Source organism: Entelurus aequoreus, linkage group LG05, assembly GCF_033978785.1.
Source record: "Entelurus aequoreus isolate RoL-2023_Sb linkage group LG05, RoL_Eaeq_v1.1, whole genome shotgun sequence".
Lineage (NCBI taxonomy): Eukaryota > Metazoa > Chordata > Actinopteri > Syngnathiformes > Syngnathidae > Entelurus > Entelurus aequoreus.
In genome coordinates this window covers 18025028-18050251 of record NC_084735.1, presented here as the reverse complement: position 1 = coordinate 18050251, position 25224 = coordinate 18025028, and the positions used below count along the sequence as shown (strand labels likewise).

The 25224-nt window shown below is 38.0% G+C and overlaps 1 protein-coding gene across 5 annotated transcripts in view; it reads left to right on the top strand.

Annotated features, from left to right (window-relative positions):
• Positions 1-25224, top strand: part of pum1 (pumilio RNA-binding family member 1) — a 95725-nt gene that overhangs the window by 42961 nt on the left and 27540 nt on the right. For all 5 annotated transcript variants that reach the window (XR_009826211.1, XR_009826212.1, XR_009826213.1 and 2 more), the window contains exons 12-18: positions 5016-5154; positions 5258-5392; positions 10817-11110; positions 11988-12230; positions 12314-12584; positions 17845-17974; positions 18062-18196. Coding sequence is in view for 2 of the 5 variants with exons in the window: in XM_062047251.1 (XP_061903235.1) it covers positions 5016-5154; positions 5258-5392; positions 10817-11110; positions 11988-12230; positions 12314-12584; positions 17845-17974; positions 18062-18196 (1347 nt within the window). In the remaining 3 variants the exon portion in view is untranslated. The remainder of the gene's footprint in view (positions 1-5015; positions 5155-5257; positions 5393-10816; positions 11111-11987; positions 12231-12313; positions 12585-17844; positions 17975-18061; positions 18197-25224) is intronic.

The window sequence follows — 25224 nt, the reverse complement described above, 5'->3', positions numbered from 1 at the left end:
CTTTATTTAACCAGGTAAAATCCCATTGAGATCAAAGATCTCTTTTCCAAGGGAGACCTGGCCAAGAGGGTAGCAGCAAGGTTACATTAAAAACAGTAAACAAATACATAAAACATCACATTTACGACATTAAAACTTGCTCACATAACACATGTGCATACAGACAAGGTAGACTGCAGTCCTTTCACAGAAGCTTTAAACTCATTCAACGTAACAAGGGTTTGAAGTTTAATATTCGATTGTAGGTTATTCCAAGCCTTCGCTGCTGAAAACCTAAATGCTTTCTTGCCCAGTTCAGTTCTTACTTTGGGTACGACAAATTGCAGAACATTCATTGAACGAAGATTGTGACTTTCTTGTTTCTTTGTTAAAAGACAAGACAGATAAGATGGAGTGATACCCAGAATGGTTTTGTAGATGAAAACATACCAACGATTGAGGCGTCGAGCACTTAAAGATGTCCAGTTAACCATTGAGTATAATACGCAATGGTGAGTAAGGGGAGCGCAGTTGGTGATAAATCTCAGTGCACCGTGGTACACACTATCCAGCTTGTGGAGACAACCAGCAGTAGCATTCATGTACAACACATCCCCATAGTCAATAACAGATGTGATGTGATGCCCCGCTGGATGCATTAAACAATGTAACAAAGTTTTCCAAAATAAATCAACTCAAGTTATGGAAAAAAAAATGCCAACATGGCACTGCCATATTTATTATTGAAGTCACAAAGTGCATTATTTTTTTTTTTAACATGCCTCAAAACAACAGCTTAGAATTTGGGACATGCTCTCCCTGAGAGAGCATGAGGAGGTTGAGGTTGGAGGGGTGGGTGGGGTTGAGGTGGGGGTGGGGGGTAGCGGGGGGTGTATACTGTAGCGTCCCGGAAGAATTAGTGCTGCAAGGCGTTCTGGGTATTAGTTCCGTTGTGTTTATGTTGTGTTACGGTGCGGATGTTCTCCCGAAATGTGTTTGTCATTCTTGTTTGGTGTGGGTTCACAGTGTGGCGCATATTTGTGACAGTGTTAAAGTTGTTTATACGGGCACCCTCAGTGTGACCTGTATGGCTGTTGACCATGTATGCCTTGCATTCACGTGTGTGTGAAAAGCCGTAGATATTATATGACTGGGCCGGCGCGCAAAGGCAGTGCCTTTAGGGCATGCCCCCAATATTGATGTCTGGGTGGAAATCGGGAGAATGGTTGCCCCGGGAGATTTTCGGGAGGGGCACTGAAATTCGGGAGTCTCCCGGGAAAATCGGGAGGGTTGGCAAGTATGACTAGGAGACGCAACTGCTCTGTACTTCTCCCTACGTCCGTGCACCACTCCGTACAGTGGTGTTTTAAAAAGTCATACATTTTACTTTTTGAAACCGATACCGATAATTTCCGATATTACATTTTAATGCATTTATCGGCCGATAATATCGGACATCTCTAGTATCATCTGATACCAAGTGGTTACAGGATCACACATTGGTTATGATTAAAGTTCTTCTCTGTCCCGAGACATATTTCCTGACTTTATAAACATAATAAAACATTTTAAGAAGATTTTGTGATGACAAAAATGTCGACGTTGTTGTGCTTGTAGCGTGAAAGCAAGACAACTCGAAGTACCGTTGACACACAAAAACGTGTGCGTCGTTTATTCATCAAGAACCAGCAAGAATGAACGCTTACATCCCACACACACACTCAAAAATGGCGGGAATAAACAAACCCCCACCTTAGGGAGAATCTCCTGACGGCCACTTAAAGGGGCCGCGCCGAATTACTCTCTGTTAACTGCATATATGAATGCTAAACAAGAACAACATTGTCATGTGCACAATCGAACAGTACAGTGAATGATGATGACAAAGTCAAGTAACAGGTGTGGTGAATTATGTCCTTAAATCAACCGCTACAACGTAATCATTGTAGTGTCGACTAGGGATGTCCCGATCCGATATTTGGATCGGATCGGCCGCCGATATTTGCCAAAAAATGCGTATCTGCAAGGCATGGGAAAATGCCGATCCAGATCCAGTTTTTAAAAAAAATTCCGGTCCGTGTTTTCCAACGCACCGATTTAAATAATACATTCCACTTTTCTGCTGCTCCTTAATTTCCGTTCCGCATTTTCCAGCACACCTTCAACACATCCACAGGTCTGTGTCCTAACCGTTAAAACGGCCATGTGAATTAAAAGTTACCAATAAAAATGTTAGCTCTCTCTGTGCGATACAGAATATGACTATATCGTGATATTGGAGTATACGTTCTCACGCGGTTGCTTTTAGCTGCGGGCATTACACTACAGGCTCTTCCCACTCCTTCTTGTGTCTGCTTCTCACAGAGAGCAAGTGCACCTTCTTACACACGTCACATACTGTCACGTCATACGTCACATACGTATACGCCCTCTCCCTGCAGAGAGGTAGCAGCATGGCTAACGTTAGTTGTGATGCTAGCGCAGCCGTGTGAGCGGTAATAATGTAGGAAGAATTAATTAATTCCCAAGAAAAACAGCAGGGGGTCCATCGTCTGGCGGTGGTTTGGTTTCAAGAGGGAATATGTCGAACAGACAACAGTAATTTGTCAAGTGTGGGGCAAAAGCGTTGCTATAAAAAGTAGCATTACTGCTAATATGTAGCATCATTTCAAAAGTCCCCTGCTAGAGAATGAAGAGTGTTTGAAACTCCGCATGTCAGCATCTCCGTTCGGTGCCACACGCCCACACCATCAAAATGCAGAGGCAAACATTTCCATGTCAACACCGTATGAAAAAAATAGTGATTTTTTTAGTTGTGATTTCCTTCTCTGCATGAAAGTTTAAAATGAGCATATATTAATGCAGTATGAAGAAGAATGTTTTAATGTAGACACATAGAATCATCATACTGCTGTGATTATATGCATCAAGTGTTCATTCAAGGCTAATGCAAAATATCCAGGGGCCGTACTTATCAAGCTTCTTAAAATTACTCCTAAGAAGTCTGCTAAGAGTTGACTTAAGAGTAAATAAATTCTTCGCTGAAAGCTGCACTTAAAAGTTAGTTATCAAGCGTCTTACTCACACTTTCAGCGAAGTGTAGGACTGAATCTTAAGTGTCACACTCAGAGCTGAATTACGACATTACTATGTGCCGTAAACGGAATTTTAGGTGACGTCATTTCTGTGTCCATAGAAATGACCAAGCACGGAAGGGAATCCGTTGTCTAAGAATAAAGAAATATCTTGGAAATATTTAAGTGGACAATGGGAGTGTATATTTTGACAATAAACTACAAAATAATACAAAACAAACTAGTCCCCGCTGGCACTCACGCTACCGCTCCCTCTCTTCTATCGCCCACACACTCACTGACGTCACTCACCTCACGGCCACACACTTACGCTACTGTCATAACATTTTCTTTCCAATTCATTAATTAGGCAACTAATTTGAAACTGGTGTGGGTGGCTCTATATATACTAGCCCACTGCAGACACATGCAGAAATCAACAAGGAATCGAAAAGTATTAAATCTGTGACAAAAATAATATCCGCTCTGTCTAAACGATACCGTTTGATCAGCTGCTCGTCATCAAAAAAAAAAAAACATTGTTCCGTTCCCTGAACGTTCGCGCACGTCTCTCTCGCCTCAGTGCCATCCCCTGCTGGCAACTCCTAACCACTTAAGACACCTCTGAAGGTCTCTTAAATATCGCGGAGAGTAGGAGTGATTCTTAGACTTAAGAACGTTGATAAAAAGCTTTTATTCTTAAGTTTGAGAGTAGGACTAAATTTCGCAAATTCTCAGGACTTAAGTGTAAAATGGCACTCTAAGAAGCTTGATAAGTACGGCCCCAGATATATATCGTGTATCGCGATATGGCCTTAGAATATTGTGATATTAAAAAAAGGCCATATCGCCCAGCCCTATTTCAATGATGCCATTTCTGTTTGTCATGTATAATTTTGTCTATTTTGTATTTATCCTTGAATAAACAGGTCAGTTTCTTGTTACCAACCATTGTGTATTATTCAAACTCACCTAATTCAGCTGGCTAGTTCTTATCAAGAGTACTAAAACCCTTTTCAACATGAATCTGACAACTAAGTAGGCTAAATAACTTTAAACTTTAATACATGCTCGGATAAGGCCAGTATCGGATCGGAAGTGCAAAAACAACATCGGTAACAGATCGGAAGTGCAAAAACCTGGACCGGGACATCCCTAGTGTCGACTAGATACGGCTGTAGTACTTCGTACAGTTGATATTTGTATAGACCAACCAGTTTTTTTTTTCAGGAGAGCTAGCTTGTTGTTAGCCATTAGCTTATGTTACCATGAATTGATTAACGTGGACCCCGACTTAAACAAGTTGAAAAACTTATTCGAGTGTTACCATTTAGTGGTCAATTGTACGGAATATGCACTGTACTGTGCAATCTACTAATAAAAGTTTCAATCAATCAATCAATCAATCAATGTACCCTCCTACAGTGTATAGTGAAGCATGTTTAGCTATTCTTCGTCCTGCAGGGATGATACTTGTAAGAAACTTACTTTGTCGCCATGGAGGCGAGGATTAGTGATTTAGAAGTAGCTGAAACTGTTAGCCGTTAGCCACCTATCTTAGACTGCAGTGATATAGTGAAATATTTTGTTCTCTTGTCACTGTCAAATTTGCCACGCATTATCATGCACTACCAGGGTGTAGCGATAGTACTAAAACTCTATCATTGGACAAATTGATATGAATGATATTGTCTGTATCGCCCAACCCAACATGTTTTAAGACACACTAACCGTGTTTATAGCGTCACCTTTATCATTAGTTTGAAGTCAAAATACGTCCATTATTGCTCTTCTGTCTCCACACTGTTTCCACGTCGGTAATTGCTCTGCGTGTGTGTTGACTCACATGCACCTTACCTCAGGGGAAAAAAGTACTGGTATTTTTCAAAGACAGTGTTGTATCTAAATAGGTCCTGTATACTGTACAGCCCTATATGATACCAATGTTCATGTATCATCAAGGTGATGCGTGCGGGAGGCAACCAGCGACCTCTGACCCCCAACCAGGGGCAGCAAGGGCAGCAAAATGACCAGCTGGTTGCGGCGGCGGCGGTCAACTCCGCCCTGGCCTTTGGGCAGGGGCTTGCAGCAGGAGTGCCTGGTGAGTCCACATTTTGCTGCTGACTCAAAAAATGAGTTTTCCCTCAGCGACCCATTCCTCCGGGATAGTGTCGAGTTTTTATTTGACGTCCCTTCCCTCCCAGGTTATCCGGTCCTGGCGCCCGCAGCCTACTATGACCAGACCGGCGCCCTGGTGGTCAACACCGGAGCGCGCAGTGGGCCCGTCCGCCTCATGGCGCCCGCGTCTGTCATCATATCTCCGTCTGCGGCGCAAGCAGGTAAGTTGTGCACTTTTCCACCTGTGTGATGTTGGCCCCCCATTGCCCTTATCATTTCTAATATTCAAATAACACCATCATTCCTTTGTGTGGTAAACATTTTCATTTGTGCTGTTAGTTTTTTAGTTATTTTAAAATACATTTTAAAATCTCTTCAAATTTGTGCTGCAAACATTTTTTTTGTCCATTAAAATTTTTTATGTTCATAATGATTTTATTATTGATCATTAAAAAAAAAATCTCCATAACGTTTGTGCTGCAAACATTTTTTCTGTGTTTTATAGTTTTTATCGGTAATATTTTTTTCATTCACAAGACCCCCACCTTGTCAGAACCTCCCCAAACTTCTCCCAAATGTTTGTGCTACAATATCTGTTGTCAATTATAGTTTTTAACATTTTAGAGTTTTTATTGTTGTTAACTTTTTATTATTTATAATTAGACACCCCCACCTTGTCAAAATCTCCCCAAATTTGTGCTGCAAACATTTTTTTTGTTTTTTTAATGGCTTTTATCTTAGTCATGTTTTTCCTTCATAAGAACACCCCTCCACTTTGTCAAAACCTCCCCAAACCTGTCCCAAATATTTGTGCTACAATTGTTTTGTCTATTATAGTTTTTTTTTGTTAACATTTTATAGTTTTTAATGTTAAAACATAACATTTTGTCAAAATCGCCCCAAACTTGTCTGAACGTTTGTGCAGCAATTGTTTTGTCTTTTTATAGTTTTTAAGTTGTTTTTGGTTTATTTATTTATAACCAGACACCCCCACTTTGTCAAAATCTCCCCAAACTTGTTCCATTAATTTGTGCTGCAAACTTTTTTTTTGTCCATTATAATTTTTTATGGTCATAATGATTTTATTATTGATCATTAAAAAAAAAATCTCCCTAACGTTTGTGCTGCAAACATTTTTTCTGTGTTTTATAGTTTTTATCGGTAATATTTTTTTCATTCACAAGACCCCCACCTTGTCAGAACCTCCCCAAACTTCTCCCAAATGTTTGTGCTACAATATTTGTTGTCAATTATAGATTTTATGTCAATAATGTGTTATTATTTATAACCAGACACTCCAACCTTGTCAAAATCTCCCCAACCTTGTTCCATTAATTTGTGCTGCAAACTTTTTTTTGGCCATTATAATTTTTTATGGTCATAATGATTTTATTATTGATCATTAAAAAAAAATCTCCCTAACGTTTGTGCTGCAAACATTTTTTCTGTGTTTTATAGTTTTTATCGGTAATATTTTTTTCATTCACAAGACCCCCACCTTGTCAGAACCTCCCCAAACTTGTCCCAAATGTTTGTGCTACAATATTTGTTGTCAATTATAGATTTTATGTCAATAATGTGTTATTATTTATAACCAGACACCCTCACCTTGTCAAAATCTCCCCAAAATTGTTCCATGAATTTGTGCTGCAAACTTTTTTTTTTCCATTATAGTTTTTTATGGTCATAATGATTTTATTATTGATTATTTAAAAAAAAATCTCCCTAAACATGTCCCAAGCGTTTGTGCTGCAAACATTTTATTTGTGTTTTATAGTTTTTATCTGTGATATTTTTTTCATTCACAAGACCCCCACCTTGTCAGAACCTCCCCAAACTTCTTCCAAATGTTTGTGCTACAATATTTGTTGTCAATTATAGATTTTATGTCAATAATGTGTTATTATTTATAACCAGACACCCTCACCTTGTCAAAATCTCCCCAAAATTGTTCCATGAATTTGTGCTGCAAACTTTTTTTTTTCCATTATAGTTTTTTATGGTCATAATGATTTTATTATTGATTATTTAAAAAAAAATCTCCCTAAACATGTCCCAAGCGTTTGTGCTGCAAACATTTTATTTGTGTTTTATAGTTTTTATCTGTGATATTTTTTTCATTCACAAGACCCCCACCTTGTCAGAACCTCCCCAAACTTCTTCCAAATGTTTGTGCTACAATATTTGTTGTCAATTATAGATTTTATGTCAATAATGTGTTATTATTTATAACCAGACACCCTCACCTTGTCAAAATCTCCCCAAAATTGTTCCATGAATTTGTGCTGCAAACTTTTTTTTTTCCATTATAGTTTTTTATGGTCATAATGATTTTATTATTGATTATTTAAAAAAAAATCTCCCTAAACATGTCCCAAGCGTTTGTGCTGCAAACATTTTATTTGTGTTTTATAGTTTTTATCGGTGATATTTTTTTCATTCACAAGACCCCCACCTTGTCAGAACCTCCCCAAACTTGTCCCAAATGTTTGTGCTACAATATTTGTTGTCAATTGTAGTTTTTAACATTTTATAGTTTTTAATGTTAACTTATTATTTATAACCAGACACGCCCACCTTGTCAAAATCTCCCCAAACCTGTCCCCTTAATTTGTGCTGCAAACTTTTTTTTTGTCCATTTAAGTTTTTTTTTTATGGTCATAATTATTTTATTATTGATCATTAAAAAAAATCTCCCCAAACTTGTCCCCAAACGTTTTTGTTGCAAACATTTTTTTTTGTCTATTATAGTTTTTATGTTATTAACTATAATAGTTTGTATGTGGTATGAATCGTAACCAGTTTTTATGGTAACGTTTAATTATTCATAACAGTCCCCCCACCTTGTCAAAATCTCCCTAAATCAATCAATGTTTTTTTTTTTTTTTCAATCAATCAATGCTATAAATAATAACTCACATCTGTGTCACTTTAGAGCAAAAAGAGCAGATTTGGTGTGCAGTGTAATCGTGCTGGATGACATCACTAGACAGGAAATGTATTTTAGAAGAACTTGAAATTGTAGCGGCACAAATAAATGTTGTTTGAATATTTGCAATGATAAGGGAGGGCCAACTTCCCTGCGTTTTAATGCACTAATAAGTTAAATGTCTGCATTCTTAATGCACTAATAAGTTAAAGGTGTGCATTTTTAATGCACTAAGAAGTTAAATGTGTGCATTTTTAATGCACTAATAAGTTAAATGTGTGCATTTTTAATGCACTAATAAGTTAAATGTGTGCATTTTTAATGCACTAAGTTACAAGTGTGTATATATAATGCACTAATAAGTTAAAGGTGTGCATTTTTAATGCACTAATAAGTTAAATGTGTGCATTTTTAATGCACTAATAAGTTAAATGTGTGCATTTTTAATGCACTAAGTTACAAGTGTGTATATATAATGCACTAATAAGTTAAAGGTGTGCATTTTTAATGCACTAATAAGTTAAAGGTGTGTATACGTACGGTAATGCACTAAGAAGTTAAAGGTGTGCATTTTTAATGTACTAATAAGTTAAAGGTGTGCATATTTAGTGTACTAAGAAGTTAAAGGTGTGCATATTTAGTGCAGTAAGTTAAAGGTGTGCCTTTTTAATGCACTAAGCTAAATGTGTGTCTTTTTAAGGCACTAATAAGTTAAAGGTGTGCATTTTTAATGCACTAAGAAGTTAAAGGTGTGTACACGTAATGCACTAAGTGTCATGATCCATTACTTGGATCATGGCATGATGTATGTTTTTGGCAATGTTTCTGTGTTAGTCTGTTTCCTGGGTGCACCCTCTTTCCCTGTTTACTGTTGGTTTCCATGGGCACTGATTCTCCTCACCTGTCTTAGTTTAGCAATTAGTGTTCCCACCAGGTGTTTTGGTTAATCACTCCCCTTTATAGTTTCCTGTCACCCGGCAGTAGTTGCTGGGTCAATGTTTGCTGTAGGCAACATTTACGTCTCCTGTTTTTTCCTCCTCGCTGTAGCGAATTTTGCACTGTCTAGCTTTCCTCGTTTTTTCACCTTTGGTGACATTTTGGTTATGTTCTGCTCCACGCTTGCTAGCGTCCTCAGCTTTGTATTTTTGCCTTGCCTTTAATTTATTAAAAAAGACTCAATCTTACCTGCACGCTGCTCCTGCTTGTTTCCTGCGTTGGAAGGAACACGACAATCGCAGCCATGCGTCGAAGACGTAACACTAATAAGTTAAAGGTGTGCATTTTTAATGCACTAGAAGTTAAAGGTGTGCACTTTTAATGCACTAATAAGTTAAAGGTGTGTATTTTTAATGCACTAATAAGTTAAAGGTGTTGTTTTAATGCACTAATAAGTTAAAGGTGTTGTTTTAATGCACTAATAAGTTAAAGGTGTTTTAATGCACTAATAAGTTAAAGGTGTCTTTTTAATCCACTAATAAGTTAAAGGTGTGCATTTTTAATGCACTAATAAGTTAAAGGTGTGCATTTTTAATGCACTAATAAGTTAAAGGTGTGCATTTTTAATGCACTAAGAAGTTAAAGGTGTGCATTTTTAATGCACTAATAAGTTAAAGGTGTGTATTTTTAATGCACTAAAGTTAAAGGTGTCGTTTTAATGCACTAATAAGTTAAAGGTGTGCATTTTTAATGCACTAAAAAGTTAAATGTGTGCATTTTTAATGCACTAATAAGTTAAAGGTGTGTATTTTTAATGCACTAATAAGTTAAAGGTGTGTATTTTTAATGCACTAATAAGTTAAAGGTGTGCATTTTTAATGCACTAATAAGTTAAAGGTGTGTATTTTTAATGCACTAAGAAGTTAAAGGTGTGCATTTTTAATGCACTATTAAGTTAAAGGTGTGCATTTTTAATGCACTAATAAGTTAAAGGTGTGTATTTTTAATGCACTAATAAGTTAAAGGTGTCGTTTTATTGCACTAATAGGTTAAAGGTGTGCATTTTTAATGCACTAAAAAGTTAAAGGTGTGCATTTTTAATGCACTAAAAAGTTAAATGTGTGCATTTTTAATGCACTAATAAGTTAAAGGTGTGTATTTTTAATGCACTAATAAGTTAAAGGTGTCGTTTTTTTGCACTAATAGGTTAAAGGTGTGCATTTTTAATGCACTAAAAAGTTAAATGTGTGCATTTTTAATGCACTAATAGGTTAAATGTGTGTATTTTTAATGCACTAATAAGTTAAAGGTGTGCATTTTTAATGCACTAATAAGTTAAAGGTGTGCATTTTTAATGCACTAATAAGTTAAAGGTGTGTATTTTTAATGCACTAATAAGTTAAAGGTGTGCATTTTTAATGCACTAATAAGTTAAAGGTGTGTATTTTTAATGCACTAATAAGTTAAAGGTGTGCATTTTTAATGCACTAATAAGTTAAAGGTGTGCATTTTTAATGCACTAATAAGTTAAAGGTGTGTATTTTTAATGCACTAATAAGTTAAAGGTGTCGTTTTAATGCACTAATAAGTTAAAGGTGTGCATTTTTAATGCACTAAAAAGTTAAATGTGTGCATTTTTAATGCACTAAAAAGTTAAATGTGTGCATTTTTAATGCACTAATAAGTTAAAGGTGTGTATTTTTAATGCACTAATAAGTTAAAGGTGTGCATTTTTAATGCACTAATAAGTTAAAGGTGTGCTTTGCCATCCTCCTTCCAGTTGCAGCAGCGGCGGCCTCAGCGGGCGGGGCCAACGGGGGCCTGGGCGGCGGGGCCAACGGTCCTTTCCGTGCCATGACCTCCCAGCAGCCTCAGCAGCAGGGTGGCCCCGGCGGCGCTCTCGGCGGGAGCTCCTTCTACGGCTCCTCCTCGCTCAGCTCCTCCTCCCAGAGCTCCTCCCTCTTCTCGCAAGGTTCTGGCCAGCCCGGCTCCGCCTCCTTGGGGTTCAGCCAGCCCGCCTCCTCGTCCCTCGGCGCCACGCTCGGGGCCACGTTGGGAGGCTTCGGCACTGCAGGTAGAAACAACTCTGGGCTTCATGAAATGATGACGAACATTTTTAAAATGTATCTATTTTAATTTTTATTAGCTTAAGGCACGTGTACTCCTTTGTTTTTTGTTTTTTTTGCCTCGCTAATCTGATCATGTGCGAGAATCACAGAATTGGCCAATAAAACTAGAATCTACTGGTGAAGGCCAAATACCAGGGAAATTGACATAAGTGAGTGAACTGCTGTCATTGTGAGGAGACGGAACGTATTTGTATGTTCCCCGCCCTCTCCTAAGCCTGGGCCGAGATTCGATTAGTCAATTAATCGGAGATAAATTAAAATTAAAGTCGGTAAGTTTTCCAGAGCATTCACGCTTTTCGTCGCGTTTGTACCAAAGAGGACTGAAAAGAATGGGGTGAATTAGCTTAAATATTGAGTGTCTGACTCTTTGTGAGGTGACTCCGGCCCGTTAGCATCACACTTTTGACTCGGGGGCTATGTTGAAAGAAAAAATGTGTCTGGGGGGCCACCCACAGAGACAAGCAGAGAGCAAATGTCAGAAAATAGCATAATGAACAGGTGCTTAAAATATTTACTATAGTGAGATATGGCCTTGTCTAGTTGAATTCATGAAAATATGAATGATGACAACCTTGCGGAACATAACCAGGTGAAAATGGTCCACATATTAAGAGAATATGTGAAAATGGAGCATAATGGAACATATTTCATAAAAGTGATGGCCCCTCTTGCAAGTAATTAATAAAACTGCACATGAGTATGAAAATATTTCACAAATTCAAAGGATTTGCAGACAAACCGCAGACTAGGATTATGGGATTAGTCCGCCATGAGTTGATTAGTGTCCACTGACACGCTGCCCTTGTCTTTGCCTCCCTCTAGTGGCTAACTCCAGCGGAGGCAGCGGCTCCAGGCGAGACTCCCTGACAGGCGCCAGCGAGCTGTACAAACGCACACCCTCTAGTCTGACCCCCATCGGCCACGGGGGGTTCTACAACGGCACCTTGGGCTTCAGTCCCTCCCCCGGCCCCGTGGGCATGCCCCTTCCCAACCAGGGCCCCTCCCATTCTCTCACCCCTCCACCCTCGCTGTCCAATCACAGCTCTTCATCCAACCTCAATCTGGGTAAGAGATTTCACCCTTGGTCTTTGTTTATAGCACCTTTTTCCCCGTGAGCTATGTAACCCACCCTGTGACGACGCCCGCAGGAGGCTTGACCAATGGCAGCGGGCGCTTCATCTCCGCCGCCCCGGGCGCCGAGGCCAAATACCGTAGCGCCGCCAGCTCGGGCTCCTCCCTCTTTTCGCCCAGCAGCCAGCTGTTCCCGTCGTCGCGGCTACGCTACGGCATGTCGGACGTGATGCCGTCGGGCCGGAGCCGCCTGCTGGAGGACTTCAGGAACAACCGCTACCCCAACCTGCAGCTGCGGGACATCGCCGGCCACATCATGGAGTTCAGCCAAGACCAGCACGGCAGCAGGTACTTTTAAGCATGCGGGGGCCATTTTGATAGGTTTCATGTTTAAAACCATTACATATAGGCTATTTTTTATTATTGTTCAATGCTTGAAACTTGATCAACTTCAGGTCTGTCTGGCGATTATGAATGATTTCTTTCTTTTTTTAAATGTTTTATGCTGTTTTGTCAACGAAACCTGTGGTTTTTATGGCAAAAACTAAATAATTTCCCTCTACAAAAAATGTCAAAGTGGAATTTTTGATATGAAGTAATTGGAGCCTTCAAGGTTTGTGTAGCTTCCATTCATTCTATTTCCAATTCTGAAACGCAAATCAAAAAAGTAAATTAGGGCCGTTTTTCTATTTTTATTATACATGGCAGTTTGAAAACAAACAAAAAAAGGGTTGATTTTCATTTAAATATTGCCATAAAATTGGATTTTGTGCTGTTTTCCTTTTTATGGATTTTTATTTTCCCAGATAAACACAAAAATCGAATATACGTTAATCCAAAATGCGTGGTTATCTGTGTGATGACAAATTGAACCGGAAGCAGTATTTTAGCTTTTCCTTTGCGTTTAGCATGTTTTTAGCATAACGGTAACATCTTTGTTCAGCAGGAGTCCTATTGTCGTCTTAAAAAAGTGTCATTAAATAGTTGTCCAACTGTGTGTTTATGTGGAAAAAATACAAATCCACAAAAGGAAAACAGCATAAAATTAAAGGCCTACTGAAATGAGATTTTCTTATTTAAACGGGGAGAGCAGATCCATTCTGTGTCATACTTGATCATTTCGCGATATTGCCATATTTTTGCTGAAAGGATTTAGTAGAGAACATCGACGATAAAGTTCGCAACTTTTGGTCGCTGATAAAAAAAGCCTTGCCTGTACCGGAAGTAGCGTAACGTCACAGGTTGTGGAGCTCCTCACATCTGCACATTGTTTACAATCATGGCCACAAGCAGCGAGAGCGATTCGGACCGAGAAAGCGACGATTTCCCCATTAATTTGAGCGAGGATGAAAGATTTGTGGATGAGGAAAGGGAGAGTGAAGGACTAGAGGGCAGTGGAAGCGATTCAGATAGGGAAGATGCTGTGAGAGGCGGGTGGGAGCTGATATTCAGCTGGGAATGACTAAAACAGTAAATAAACACAAGACATATATATACTCTATTAGCCACAACACAACCAGGCTTATATTTAATATGCCACAAATTAATCCCACATAACAAACACCTCCCCCCTCCCGTCCATATAACCCGCCAATACAAATCAAACACCCGCACAACACATTCAATCCCACAGCCCAAAGTACCGTTCACCTCCCCAAAGTTCATACAGCACATATATTTCCCCAAAGTTACGTACGTGACATGCACATATCGGCACGCACGTACGGGCAAGCGATCAAATGTTTGGAAGCCGCAGCTGCGTACTCACGGTAGCGCGTATCCAACTCAAAGTCCTCCTGGTAAGAGTCTCTGTTGTCCCAGTTCTCCACAAGCATGCGTATCCAACTCAAAGTCCTCCTGGTAAGAGTCTCTGTTGTCCCAGGCCAGTGGTAAAGCTTGACTGTCATCGTTCGGGAATGTAAACAATGAAACACCGGCTACGTGTTTGTGTTGCTGCAGCCGGCCGCTAATACACCGCTTCCCACCTACAGCTTTCTTCTTTGCTATCTCCATTGTTCATTGAACAAATTGCAAAAGATTCACCAACACAGATGTCCAGAATACTGTGGAATTTTGTGATGAAAACAGACGACTTAATAGCTGGCCACAATGCTGTTCCAAAATGTCCGCTACAAACCGTGACGTCACGCGCAAATGTCATCATACCAAGACGTTTTCAGCAGGATATTTCGCGGGAAATTTAAAATTGCACTTTACTAATCTAACCTGGCCGTATTGGCATGTGTTGCAATGTTAAGATTTCATCATTGATATATAAACTATCAGACTGCGTGGTCGCTAGTAGTGGCTTTCAGTAGGCCTTCAATTGTATGGCAATATTTTCATGAAAATCAACCCTTTTTTGTTTGTTTTAAAATCTGCCATCTATATTAAAAATCGAAAAACGGCCCTAATTTTGTTTTTTGATTTGCGTTTCAGAATTGGAAATATAATGAACGGAAGGTACACTGACCCTTCTATAGGTGAATCCATAACATTTTATTTTATTCGTTAGTATTTTTTGAACAATCACCTTTTTAAAAAAGAAAAAACAATTACACTACAAATCTTGGGGAGCCCAATTGAAGATAAGTCATAGATATATGTTTTACTTTTAATACTTAAGTCTCCAGATCAACTTCAGATCTATCTTGTCAATTTTATGTTTTTATGTTTTTTTTGTTTTTGTTTTTTGCCCTTTATTGTCAAAGAAAACTGATTTTTTGTATATTATTACTAAACAGAAAAAATATGCAATATTCTCCCCCCAAGTGTTTTAAGTGAAATTATTTGACTCTTGAATATGTCAATAATTCACAACATCATTATTATTTTTTGAGCAGTGACCTTTTAAAAAAATTTTTTTTTAAATACAATAAGTCATACTTTTGTTTTACTTTTAATTCAGCTCTGAGTGTGACACTTAAGATTCAGTCCTACACTTCGCTGAAAGTGTGAGTAAGACGCTTCATAACTAACTTTTAAGTGCAGCTTTCAGCGAAGAATTTATTTACTCTTAAGTCAACTCTTAGCAGACTTCTTAGGAGTAATTCTAAGAAGCTTGATAAGTACGGCCCCAGATCTGTCTGTCAATTTTATGTTTTTTTGTTTTTGTTTTTTGCCCTTTTTTGTCAAAGAAAACTTTTTTTTTTACAGTATTACTAAATAGAAAAAGTAAGGAAAAATCCCCCCCATTATGTTTTTAAGTGGTATATTTGAAGTGAAATTATTTAACTCTTGAATATGTCAATAATTCATAACAACTTTGATTTTAATTCATTATTATTTTTTGAGCAATGACATTTTAAAAAAGAAAAAATAATCACACTAAAATTCCTGGGAATCCAAAGGTACAAGGATAAGTCTTACATTTTTTAAGAACTTTTAACACTTATGTCTCAAGATCAATTTCAGATGTATCCTTCAATTTTAAGTTGTTTTTTTTTGTTTTTGTGCCCTTTTGGTCAAAGAAAACTTTGTTTTTGCAGCATTAGCAAACAGAAAAAGTGTGCAATATTTTTCCTAAAATATGGAATATTGGATGTGAAATTATTGGAGCCTTAAATATATCAATAATTAATAACATTGGTTTGTATCTATTATTAAAATAAAATAAGTCACTTTTTAACTTTCAACATTTAAGTCTCTAATAACTTCATGTCTGTCCGTCAATTATAAATTATAATTTTTTTTTTAGGTTTTTAAATATTTGTTTTATACCCTTATTGTCGAATAACATTTTGTATTTTGTTCGGCAAATACATTATTATTATTTTTTGAGCAATGACATTTTAAAAAAGAAAAATAATCACACTAAAATTCTTGGAGATCCAATTGAAAATAAGTCTTTTTTTTCTTTTTTCTTTTTTACTTTTAACACTTAAGTTTAGAGATCAATTTCAGATCTACCCTTCAATTTTAAGTTTTATGCCGTCTTTGTTTTTTTACAGTGTAAGCACACAGAAATAGTATGCAATATTTTCCTTAAAAAATTAATATTTGATGTGGAATTATTGGAGCTTTAAGTATATATCAATAATTCATCACATTGACTTGCATCTATTATTATTAAAATTATTATTTTTAATTTTTTTACTTTCAACATTTAGGTCTCAATAACTTCAGGTCTGTTAAGTTATTTTTTTTAAAGTTGTTTTTAAATATTAGTTTCATGCCCTTATTGTCAAAAAACTTATTTTATACGGCAAATAAAAAAAATCTGCATTATTTCTTCCCCAAAAAATATTTTAAAGTGGAATATTTGACGTGAGGTAATTGGAGCCTTCAATAAGTCAATAATTCATCACATTGACTTGCATCTGTTATTATTGAAATACATTTTTATTTTTTTACTTTCAACATTTAGGTCTCAATAACTTCAGGTCTGTTAAGTAATTTATTTTGTAGTTTTTTTTAATATTAGTTTCATGCCCTTATTGTCAAAGAAAACCTATTTTATACAGCAAATAAACAAAATCTGCATTATTTTTTCCCCAAAAAATATTTTAAAGTGGAATATTTGACAGGAAGTAATTGGAGCCTTCAATAGGTCTATAATTCATCACATTGACTTGCATCTATTATTATTAAAATACATTTTATTAATTTTTTAAACTTTCAACATTTAGGTCTCAATAACTTCAGATCTGTTAAGTTTTTTTTTGTTTATTTTTTTTTAATATTAGTTTCATGCCCTTATTGTCAAAGAAAACATATTTTATACGGCAAATAAACAAAATCTGCATTATTTTTTCCCAAAAAAATATTTTAAAGTGGAATATTTGACAGGAAGTAATTGGAGCCTTCAATAGGTCTATAATTCATCACATTGACTTGCATCTATTATTTTTGAAATACATTTTATTATTTTTTTTTTAACTTTCAACATTTAGGTCTCAATAACTTCAGATCTGTTAATTTTTTTTATTTTTTTTAAAATATTAGTTTCATGCCCTTATTGTCAAAGAAAACATATTTTATACGGAAAATAAACAAAATCTGCATTATTTTTTTCCCCAAAAATATTTTAAAGTGGAATATTTGACGTGAAGTAATTGGAGCCTTCAATAGGTCAATAATTCATCACATTCATTTTGATTCCTTATTATTTTTGAGCAGCGACAGTTTTAATAAAAAACAGTTATTAGTCAACATTAAAACTTTTCCTCGTTACACTTCATCCATTTGCTCTTTTATGCCACTTTTTTGTGAATTTTCATCGTATCTTTACAATGTGCAGCAGGCCATTAATAAATGCGGGCCGCACTGTGCAGGATTGGTCTGCTACAAATCCTCTTTTCTTTTCCTCTTTTCACTTGTAGTGTCCCGTTACTTGTGTCCAAATAACGCCTTCATCCACAATGACTTGCAGTCGGCACAATCCAGACCTTTTCCCCTCTTATCTCTATTTCAGTCTGGCATCCATCACTCTGCCTCTTTACAGGCTCCTGCTTTGTTTTTGATCTCTTTTTGAGGGATCAAAAGCTTTTGCCGCCTGCTTCTTTTGGTCTCAATTTGAAGTTCAATAGATTTGAAGGACTTATCGCCGAGATAAAATTGAAACCTAATCTAACATGGAGGCATCAATAACCGCGTGTGTGTTGTGCAGGTTCATCCAGTTGAAGTTGGAACGAGCCAGTCCAGCCGAGCGCCAGCTGGTCTTCAGTGAAATCCTGCAGGCCGCCTACCAGCTCATGGTGGACGTCTTCGGCAACTACGTCATCCAGAAGTTTTTTGAGGTGCGCGTGAGTACACTGGGCTACTCAAGCCGGAGTTTTGAGAAGAGGTTTTGACTTTTTTGTGTCATTTTTTTTTTTTCCCCCAAGTTCGGCAGCCTGGACCAGAAGCTGGCGCTGGCCGAGAGGATCCGAGGCCATGTGCTCTCCCTGGCCCTGCAGATGTACGGCTGCAGGGTCATTCAGAAGGCCCTGGAGTTCATCCCCTCCGATCAGCAGGTCATTGTGAGTACGCCACACACCTTTTCATGGAGCTTCAACTAGCTCGGGTCTGCCCACACTTTTTCTGCAGGCCAGCTACTTTTCAATTGACCAAGTGGAAGGTCTACCGCATTCATATTTATAATTTATATTTGAAAGAGAGGTTTTTGTTAACAAGTTAAGTGTTTAATGATAGTACAAGCATATAAGTTGGTGTATTAGCTGATTGTGATAATAATAATAATAGATTTTATTTGTAAAAAGCACTTTACATTGAGTAAACAACCTCAAAGTGCTAGTGTATTTAAAAAAAGATAATAAGAAATAAATAAAAATAAAAACTAGAACAGCCAAATAGCTAAAACTAGTATGCATATATCTAAAAAAAAGACTTTTTTAAAAAGAAGGGTTTGTAAACCTTTTTTAATAGCATCCACAGTCTGTGGTGCCCTCAGGTGGTCAGGGAGAGCGTTCCACAGACTGGGAGCATGATGACTTGCATTGATTGGAATCAGACAGTAGTGACGGTAACGTCCACATTTTCTAATGGAGGAGAAAAAAAAAGTCCTCCTTTCTGTCCAATACCACATGAAAGTGGTTGCTTTTTGCCGTCTTATTTGTCCAGCTTCCATACTCCTTTTTATGGATGGCGTGGTGAAGTTGGTAGAGTGGCTGTGCCAGCAATCTGAGGGTTACTGGTTCAATCCCCACCTTCTACCATCCTAGTCACGTCCGTTGTGTCCTTGAGCAAGACACTTCACCCTTGCTCCTGATGGGCCTGGTTAGCGCCGTGCATGGCAGCTCCCACCATCAGTGTGTGAATGTGTGTGTGTGAATGTGGAAAATAGTGTCAAAGCACTTTGAGTTCCTTAAAAAAAGGTAGAAAAGCGCTATACAAGTACGACCCATTTACCATTTATACACTTTACAAGAAATACATTGGCGGCAAACGCCGTAGCTCACCAGCTTGTGCACGCCAGCTTTCTGAGACTCTTATTTTGTTAGCGAAGCGCTTTTATTGTGAAGACAGGAACTGTGCAGTCGGTCTTTAGAGTTTTGACGGCAGGCACGGCGCGACAGTCTGTTGAAATAAAATGAGTTTCTCGCCTTCCTGTCGGTCATTTTTTCTTAATGATCTGGCAGCAGCCAGCATCATCTCACAAGACCCTCTGGTGCCGTGAATGCCAATCAAGTGACGTCTTGGTGAAGATTGATGATCGCTCATTTTTAGGTCTATTTTTCCATACTCCTTTTTATACACTTAACAAGAAATATATTGGCGGCAAACGCCGTAGCTTGCTAGCTTGTGCACGCCAGCTTTCTGAGACTCTCATTTTGTTAGCGCAGGCAGGATGAAGCAGCGCTTTTATTGTGAAGATAAGAACTGTGCAGTTGGTCTTTAGAGTTTTGACGGCAGTTACGGCGCGAGAGTCTGTTGAGATAAAACATGTTTCTCGCCTTCCTGTCGGTCATTTTTTCTTAATAATGATCTGGCAGCAGCCAGCGTCATCTCACAAGACCCTCGGGTGCCGTGAATGTCAATCAAGTGACGAAAGTGACGTCTTGGTGAAGATTGTTCGATCATTTTTAGGTCTATTTTTTTAATGCCTGGCTGGCGATTGACTGACACACCCTGCGCCATCGACGTGATGGCAGTGTTTCCCACACATTCATTTATTTGTGGCGGCCCGCCACGAAAGAATTACGTCCGCCACAAATTAAAACTTTTTTTTTTTAAATTAAAAAAAAAAAAAAATTTAATTTTTTTTTTTTTTTTTTTTTTTGGTCCTGTCCAGCTTCTCAGGCAAATCATATAGTTGATGTAGATGCCCATATAGGCTGTTCAGATTTACTTTACAAAAGAGAAGTGTAGGATACTTCTCTTGTTGCCTTATTTGTATTTGACCACTACTGTTTTCTGTTTATTTGTTACTGACTGTGGCAGGACACCTCTGCCTCTGTTTCACTTTATGTTGCTGGTAAATAATATGGTTGTAGTAGTAGGCTAAAGTTAAATTATTTAGTATGCACTAATTAAAGGGGCAGAGCTTTAAGAGACATTTTAGCTTTTATATTGTATACGATATATTTTTTGTAAGAACCACAATTAATAAATATATTTCAGTGAATAACTTATTGTTCAAATCTGTATATAAATATGTACATAAAGTGTTGTAATTATATTGTAAAATGCATGAATGGATGGATGTTTAAAACAAAACTGTTATTATTAATTAGTAAGTATACATTTTTTGAGCCTTTTTAGAGAAAATCATATCATTGTAGTAAATTATGCAAATTAATCGATGATGTCATGTTGACCACGCCCATAGCCACGCCCCCACCGCCACAGGTATCTTGGCAGTTTATGGGAAACACTGGATGGGCACCCTTGAACTAGCTTGTACTATGAGCGGAAGCCATCCAAATTCAAGCTGCGAGCAGCGTTCACGGGGCCCCTCGCCGCCCCCCCCCCCCTGCATCGAGTTGTTCAGGCAAGTGCGGTCACGTCCTCCCCGATGCCCTGACCCACCACTAAAAAATTCCAGGAAGATCAGAGCATGTGTAAGGAAGTTATGACTGTTGTCATTTTCCACCATTAGAGGGCGGTGTTGGTGCAGCAGTAATCCGTTAGGTCCCACCCACCATCTAAAAGTGCAGGAAGACTGGAGCTTGTGGAAAGAAGACATAACTGTTATATTTTTTTTTTACCACAAGGGGGCAAAGGTCGTGTCGAAATGACCATATAGGCCTGATCAGACCCCGACCTTAAAGCGGCATGTCAGTTAGGAAGAAGATCCGATCATCCAAAGTGCAGAGTTTGTTTGGCAATGGCGTGGGGCGGAACTTGCCGCCAGGCTCCGCCCACTTTGAATGGCTATGACAAACTTGGGAAAATTAAAGCTTTTCAATCTGGTCCGCTGGCCATTCCCCCCAAAATTTTTTAGATCTAATTATAATGTGTTAATCGAATTGACACATTATTATGCCTAATTTTGTTGTGATGCCCCGCTGGATGCATTAAACAATGTAACAAGGTTTTCCAAAATAAATCAACTCAAGTTATGGAAAAAAGTGCCAACATGGCACTGCCATATTTATTATTGAAGTCACAAAGTGCATTATTTTTTTTAACATGCCTCAAAACAGTAGCTTGGAATTTGGGACATGCCCTCCCTGAGAGAGCATGAGGAGATTGAGGTTGGGGGGGGTGTATATTGTAGCGTCCCGGAAGAGTTAGTGCTGCAGGGGGTTCTGGGTATTTGTTCTGTTGTGTTACGGTGCGGATGTTCTCTCGAAATGTGTTTGTCATTCTTGTTTGGTGTGGGTTCACAGTGTGGCGCATAATTGTAACAGTGTTAAAGTTGTTTATACGGTCACCCTCAGTGTGACCTGTATGGCTGTTGACCAAGTAGGCCTTGCATTCACTTGTGTGTGTGAAAAGCCGTAGATATTATGTGATTGGGCCGGCACGCAAAGGCAGTGCCTTTAAGGTTTATTGGCGCTCTGTACTTCTCCCTACGTCCGTGTACACAGCGGCGTTTTAAAAAGTCATGAATTTTACTTTTTGAAACTGATACCGATAATTTCCGATATTACATTTTAAAGCATTTATCGGCCGATATTATCGGACATCTCTATTCTGTACAGCAGATTTCCATAGCTTATATGTATGTATTTATGCATGTATGTATGTACGTATAGATAGATATACCGGCCCGCAGACACATTTTTTTCTCTAAATTTGGCCCCCCACAGTCAAAATAATTGCCTAGGCCTGGGCTATGATCAGGTAGTGAAGTGAAGTGAAGTGAATTACATTTATATAGCGCTTTTTCTCAAGTGACTCAAAGCGCTTTACATAGTGAAACCCAATATCTAAGTTACATTCAAACCAGTGTGGGTGGCACTGGGAGCAGGTGGGTAAAGTGTCTTGCCCAAGGACACAACGGCAGTGACTAGGATGGCGGAAGCGGGGATCGAACCTGCAACCCTCAAGTTGCTGGCACGGCCGCTCTACCAACCGAGCTATACCGCCCCATCGGGCACTTCAGGGCGTCGTCAATGTAACTTCTTCCAAAAATGATCAAAATCTGAATGTGCGTAGGCGAGTTAGTAACCTTTCGTGTTTTGTGTCGAACCATGAAATCAAAGTTTGGCGCCGTGCCACGCCCACATCTTACGGCGTAGGAAAAGTGGGTTGGCGATTTATCATCGCCCATATGTGTGTAGTATCTCTCATTTAAACCGCCACTCATTTGGCCAAAGTCCCTAGTGCAGAGGTGTCAACGTCGTTTTCACCGAGGGCCACATGGCAGTCATGTTTCGCTTCAAACAGTGAATACTAATGTTACGCAATTTTTTTTAATGCATTTTATTAGTAGATTTTTTTTAAACTTAAATGTAAAAAAAAAAAAAATGGTAAGTTGCAACAATTTCACCTCAAAATGTAGTGTATATTACTGTAAATGGAAAAACAGTACTGCTGTTTTTATGGTTAAAAAAAAAAAAGGGCAGCTCAGTTGCCAGAATTTTACTGTAAAATGTATGTGGTTTTTTTTACTGTAAATAAAAAAAACTGCAATTTAACAGTAAAATTTTGGCACCTGAGCTGCCAGTTTGTTGTTGTTTTTTTACCGCGAACCAACAACTGTAGATTTTTCGTTGTATTACTGTAAATGCCAAAACGGCACCACAGTTTATTACAGTCAAAAAAGTACAGTTTTTTTCATTTAGAGAAAAATGCTGTAAAAACCACAGTAAATTTCACAATTTCACCCTGAAATCTATTGCTACTTTTAAATTGCACACTTTGATGGATAACTTGCTTTGAAATCATTATTTATTTCTATTAAAAAATGGTTTGAATGTTTGATTATATGTTTTTGCATTATTAGACAATACTTAACTTAACATAATTTACGATTACATGGAGTACTTTTTTATTTTTTTCTCCCAAAATAGAAGAAATACATTTAGTAAGACAAGTTACAGTACTTTATTGATCCATATTATTTCCAGGCTTTTGAGGGCCAAATAAAATGAAGTGGCAGGCCACATGTGGCCCCCTGACCTTGAGTTTGACACCTGTGCTCTAGGAGGAGTTTGTTCAAGTGCGACCCCTGTTTTTCGCCGAAAATCAAGATGGCCGACTTCCTGTTCGTTTTCAGGTTTGGGCTCCTGTGACTTTTACGTGTGTCTCGTCATGATAGACGTCTCTTACCATTTTCCTGTCGATACGCTAAACTGGTAGGAGAGGCTAATTTTTTCCAATTTTAAAGGTGGCGCTAGAGTGACAATTTTTAAATTTCATCAATTTCATTTCATCGTGTCCCCAAAATGCAAAAAAAAAATGCGCCATACCTGACGCACCCGCAAATTATGGGGACTTTCCGTGCATGTTAAAGGCCTCAAAAAGGCGTCCAGACGGAGGGAAAATAAAAACAGCAATTTCAATAGGGGGTCCCCCCCAGTCCTTCCCAAGAGCCGATACACCATGAAAATATTCAGGAAGATATGACTGTTATAATTTTTCGCCACAAGAGGGCGATATTGGAGTCAATTTAAAAAGTGTAGTCACAATCACAGCCCAACCTAAAAGCCTTTGGAAGGCGATCTGATCATTAAAGTGCAGTAATGACACTTTGATGGTCGATTGAGCAGTTTTTGCCGCCAGGCTCCGCCCACTACAAATGGGTACCAACTAGAGATGTCCGATAATGTCGGACTGCCGATAATGTCGGACTGCCGATATTATCGGCCGATAAATGCTTTAAAATGTAATATCGTAAGTTATCGGTATCGGTTTCAAAAAGGAAAATGTATGACTTTTTAGAATGCCGCTTTACGGAGTGGTACACGGACGTGTATTTTTCCATATGTTAGCCGCGCCGGACTATAAGCCGCAGATATACGTTGTTAAATGAGTTATTTACACAGAAGGATTTGGTAAATGTTTATTTACATACCTTAATTGTTTCCAACTGGTGTCTGTAACACGGCAGTAAAACGACTGATCAAACAAAACAGAAGTCATGGTCATGGACCCACTATCTGCGGAAGCTAGCTCTCCAATCAGCTAAACAGACTCAATAACTCCACGGTGACGTTTTCAGTGTTTCCCATAAACTGCCAAGATACCTGTGGCGGTGGGGGCGTGGCTATGGGCGTGGTCACCATGACATCATCGAGTAATTTGTATAATTTACTACAATGAAATGGTTTTCTCTGAAAAGGCTCAAAAAATGCATACTTACAAATTAATAATAACATTTTTGTTTTAAACGTCCGTCCGTCCATCCATCCATCCATCCAACCGTTTTACAATATAATTACAACACTTTATGTACATATTTATATACAGATTTGAACAATAAGTTATTCACTGAAATATATTTATTAATTGTGGTTCTTACAAAAAATATATCTTATAAAATATAAAAGCTAAAATGTCTCTTAAAGCTCTGCCCCTTTAATTAGTGCATACTAAATAATTTAACTTAGGCCTACTACGACAACCATATTATTTACCAGCAACATAAAGTGAAACAGAGGCAGAGGTGTCCTGCCACAGTCAGTAACAAATAAACAGAAAACAGTAGTGGTCAAATACAAATAAGGCAACAAGAGAAGTATCCTACACTTCTCTTTTGTAAAGTAAATCTGAACAGCCTATATGGGCATCTACATCAACTATATGATTAGCCTGAGAAGCTGGACAGGACAAAAAAAAAAAAAAAAAATTTTTTTTTTTTTTTTTTTTAATTTGTGGCGGACGTAATTCTTTCGTGGTGGGCCGCCACAAATAAATGAATGTGTGGGAAACACTGCGTTTTGGTGAATTTACAAAACTGAAACGGTACAAAAAGAATGCCATTGTAAGTATTAATACTGACCAAAGACACTTGTAAACGTGTTAGCACATTAGCTACCGCTAACAACGTTACATTCAGTAGCACGTACAATTATGCATGAAAACACTCCCACATAAATCCAACATGGGACGGTTTAGGAAGTATGAATAGTTTTAGGTATATTGTAAAAAACAAACA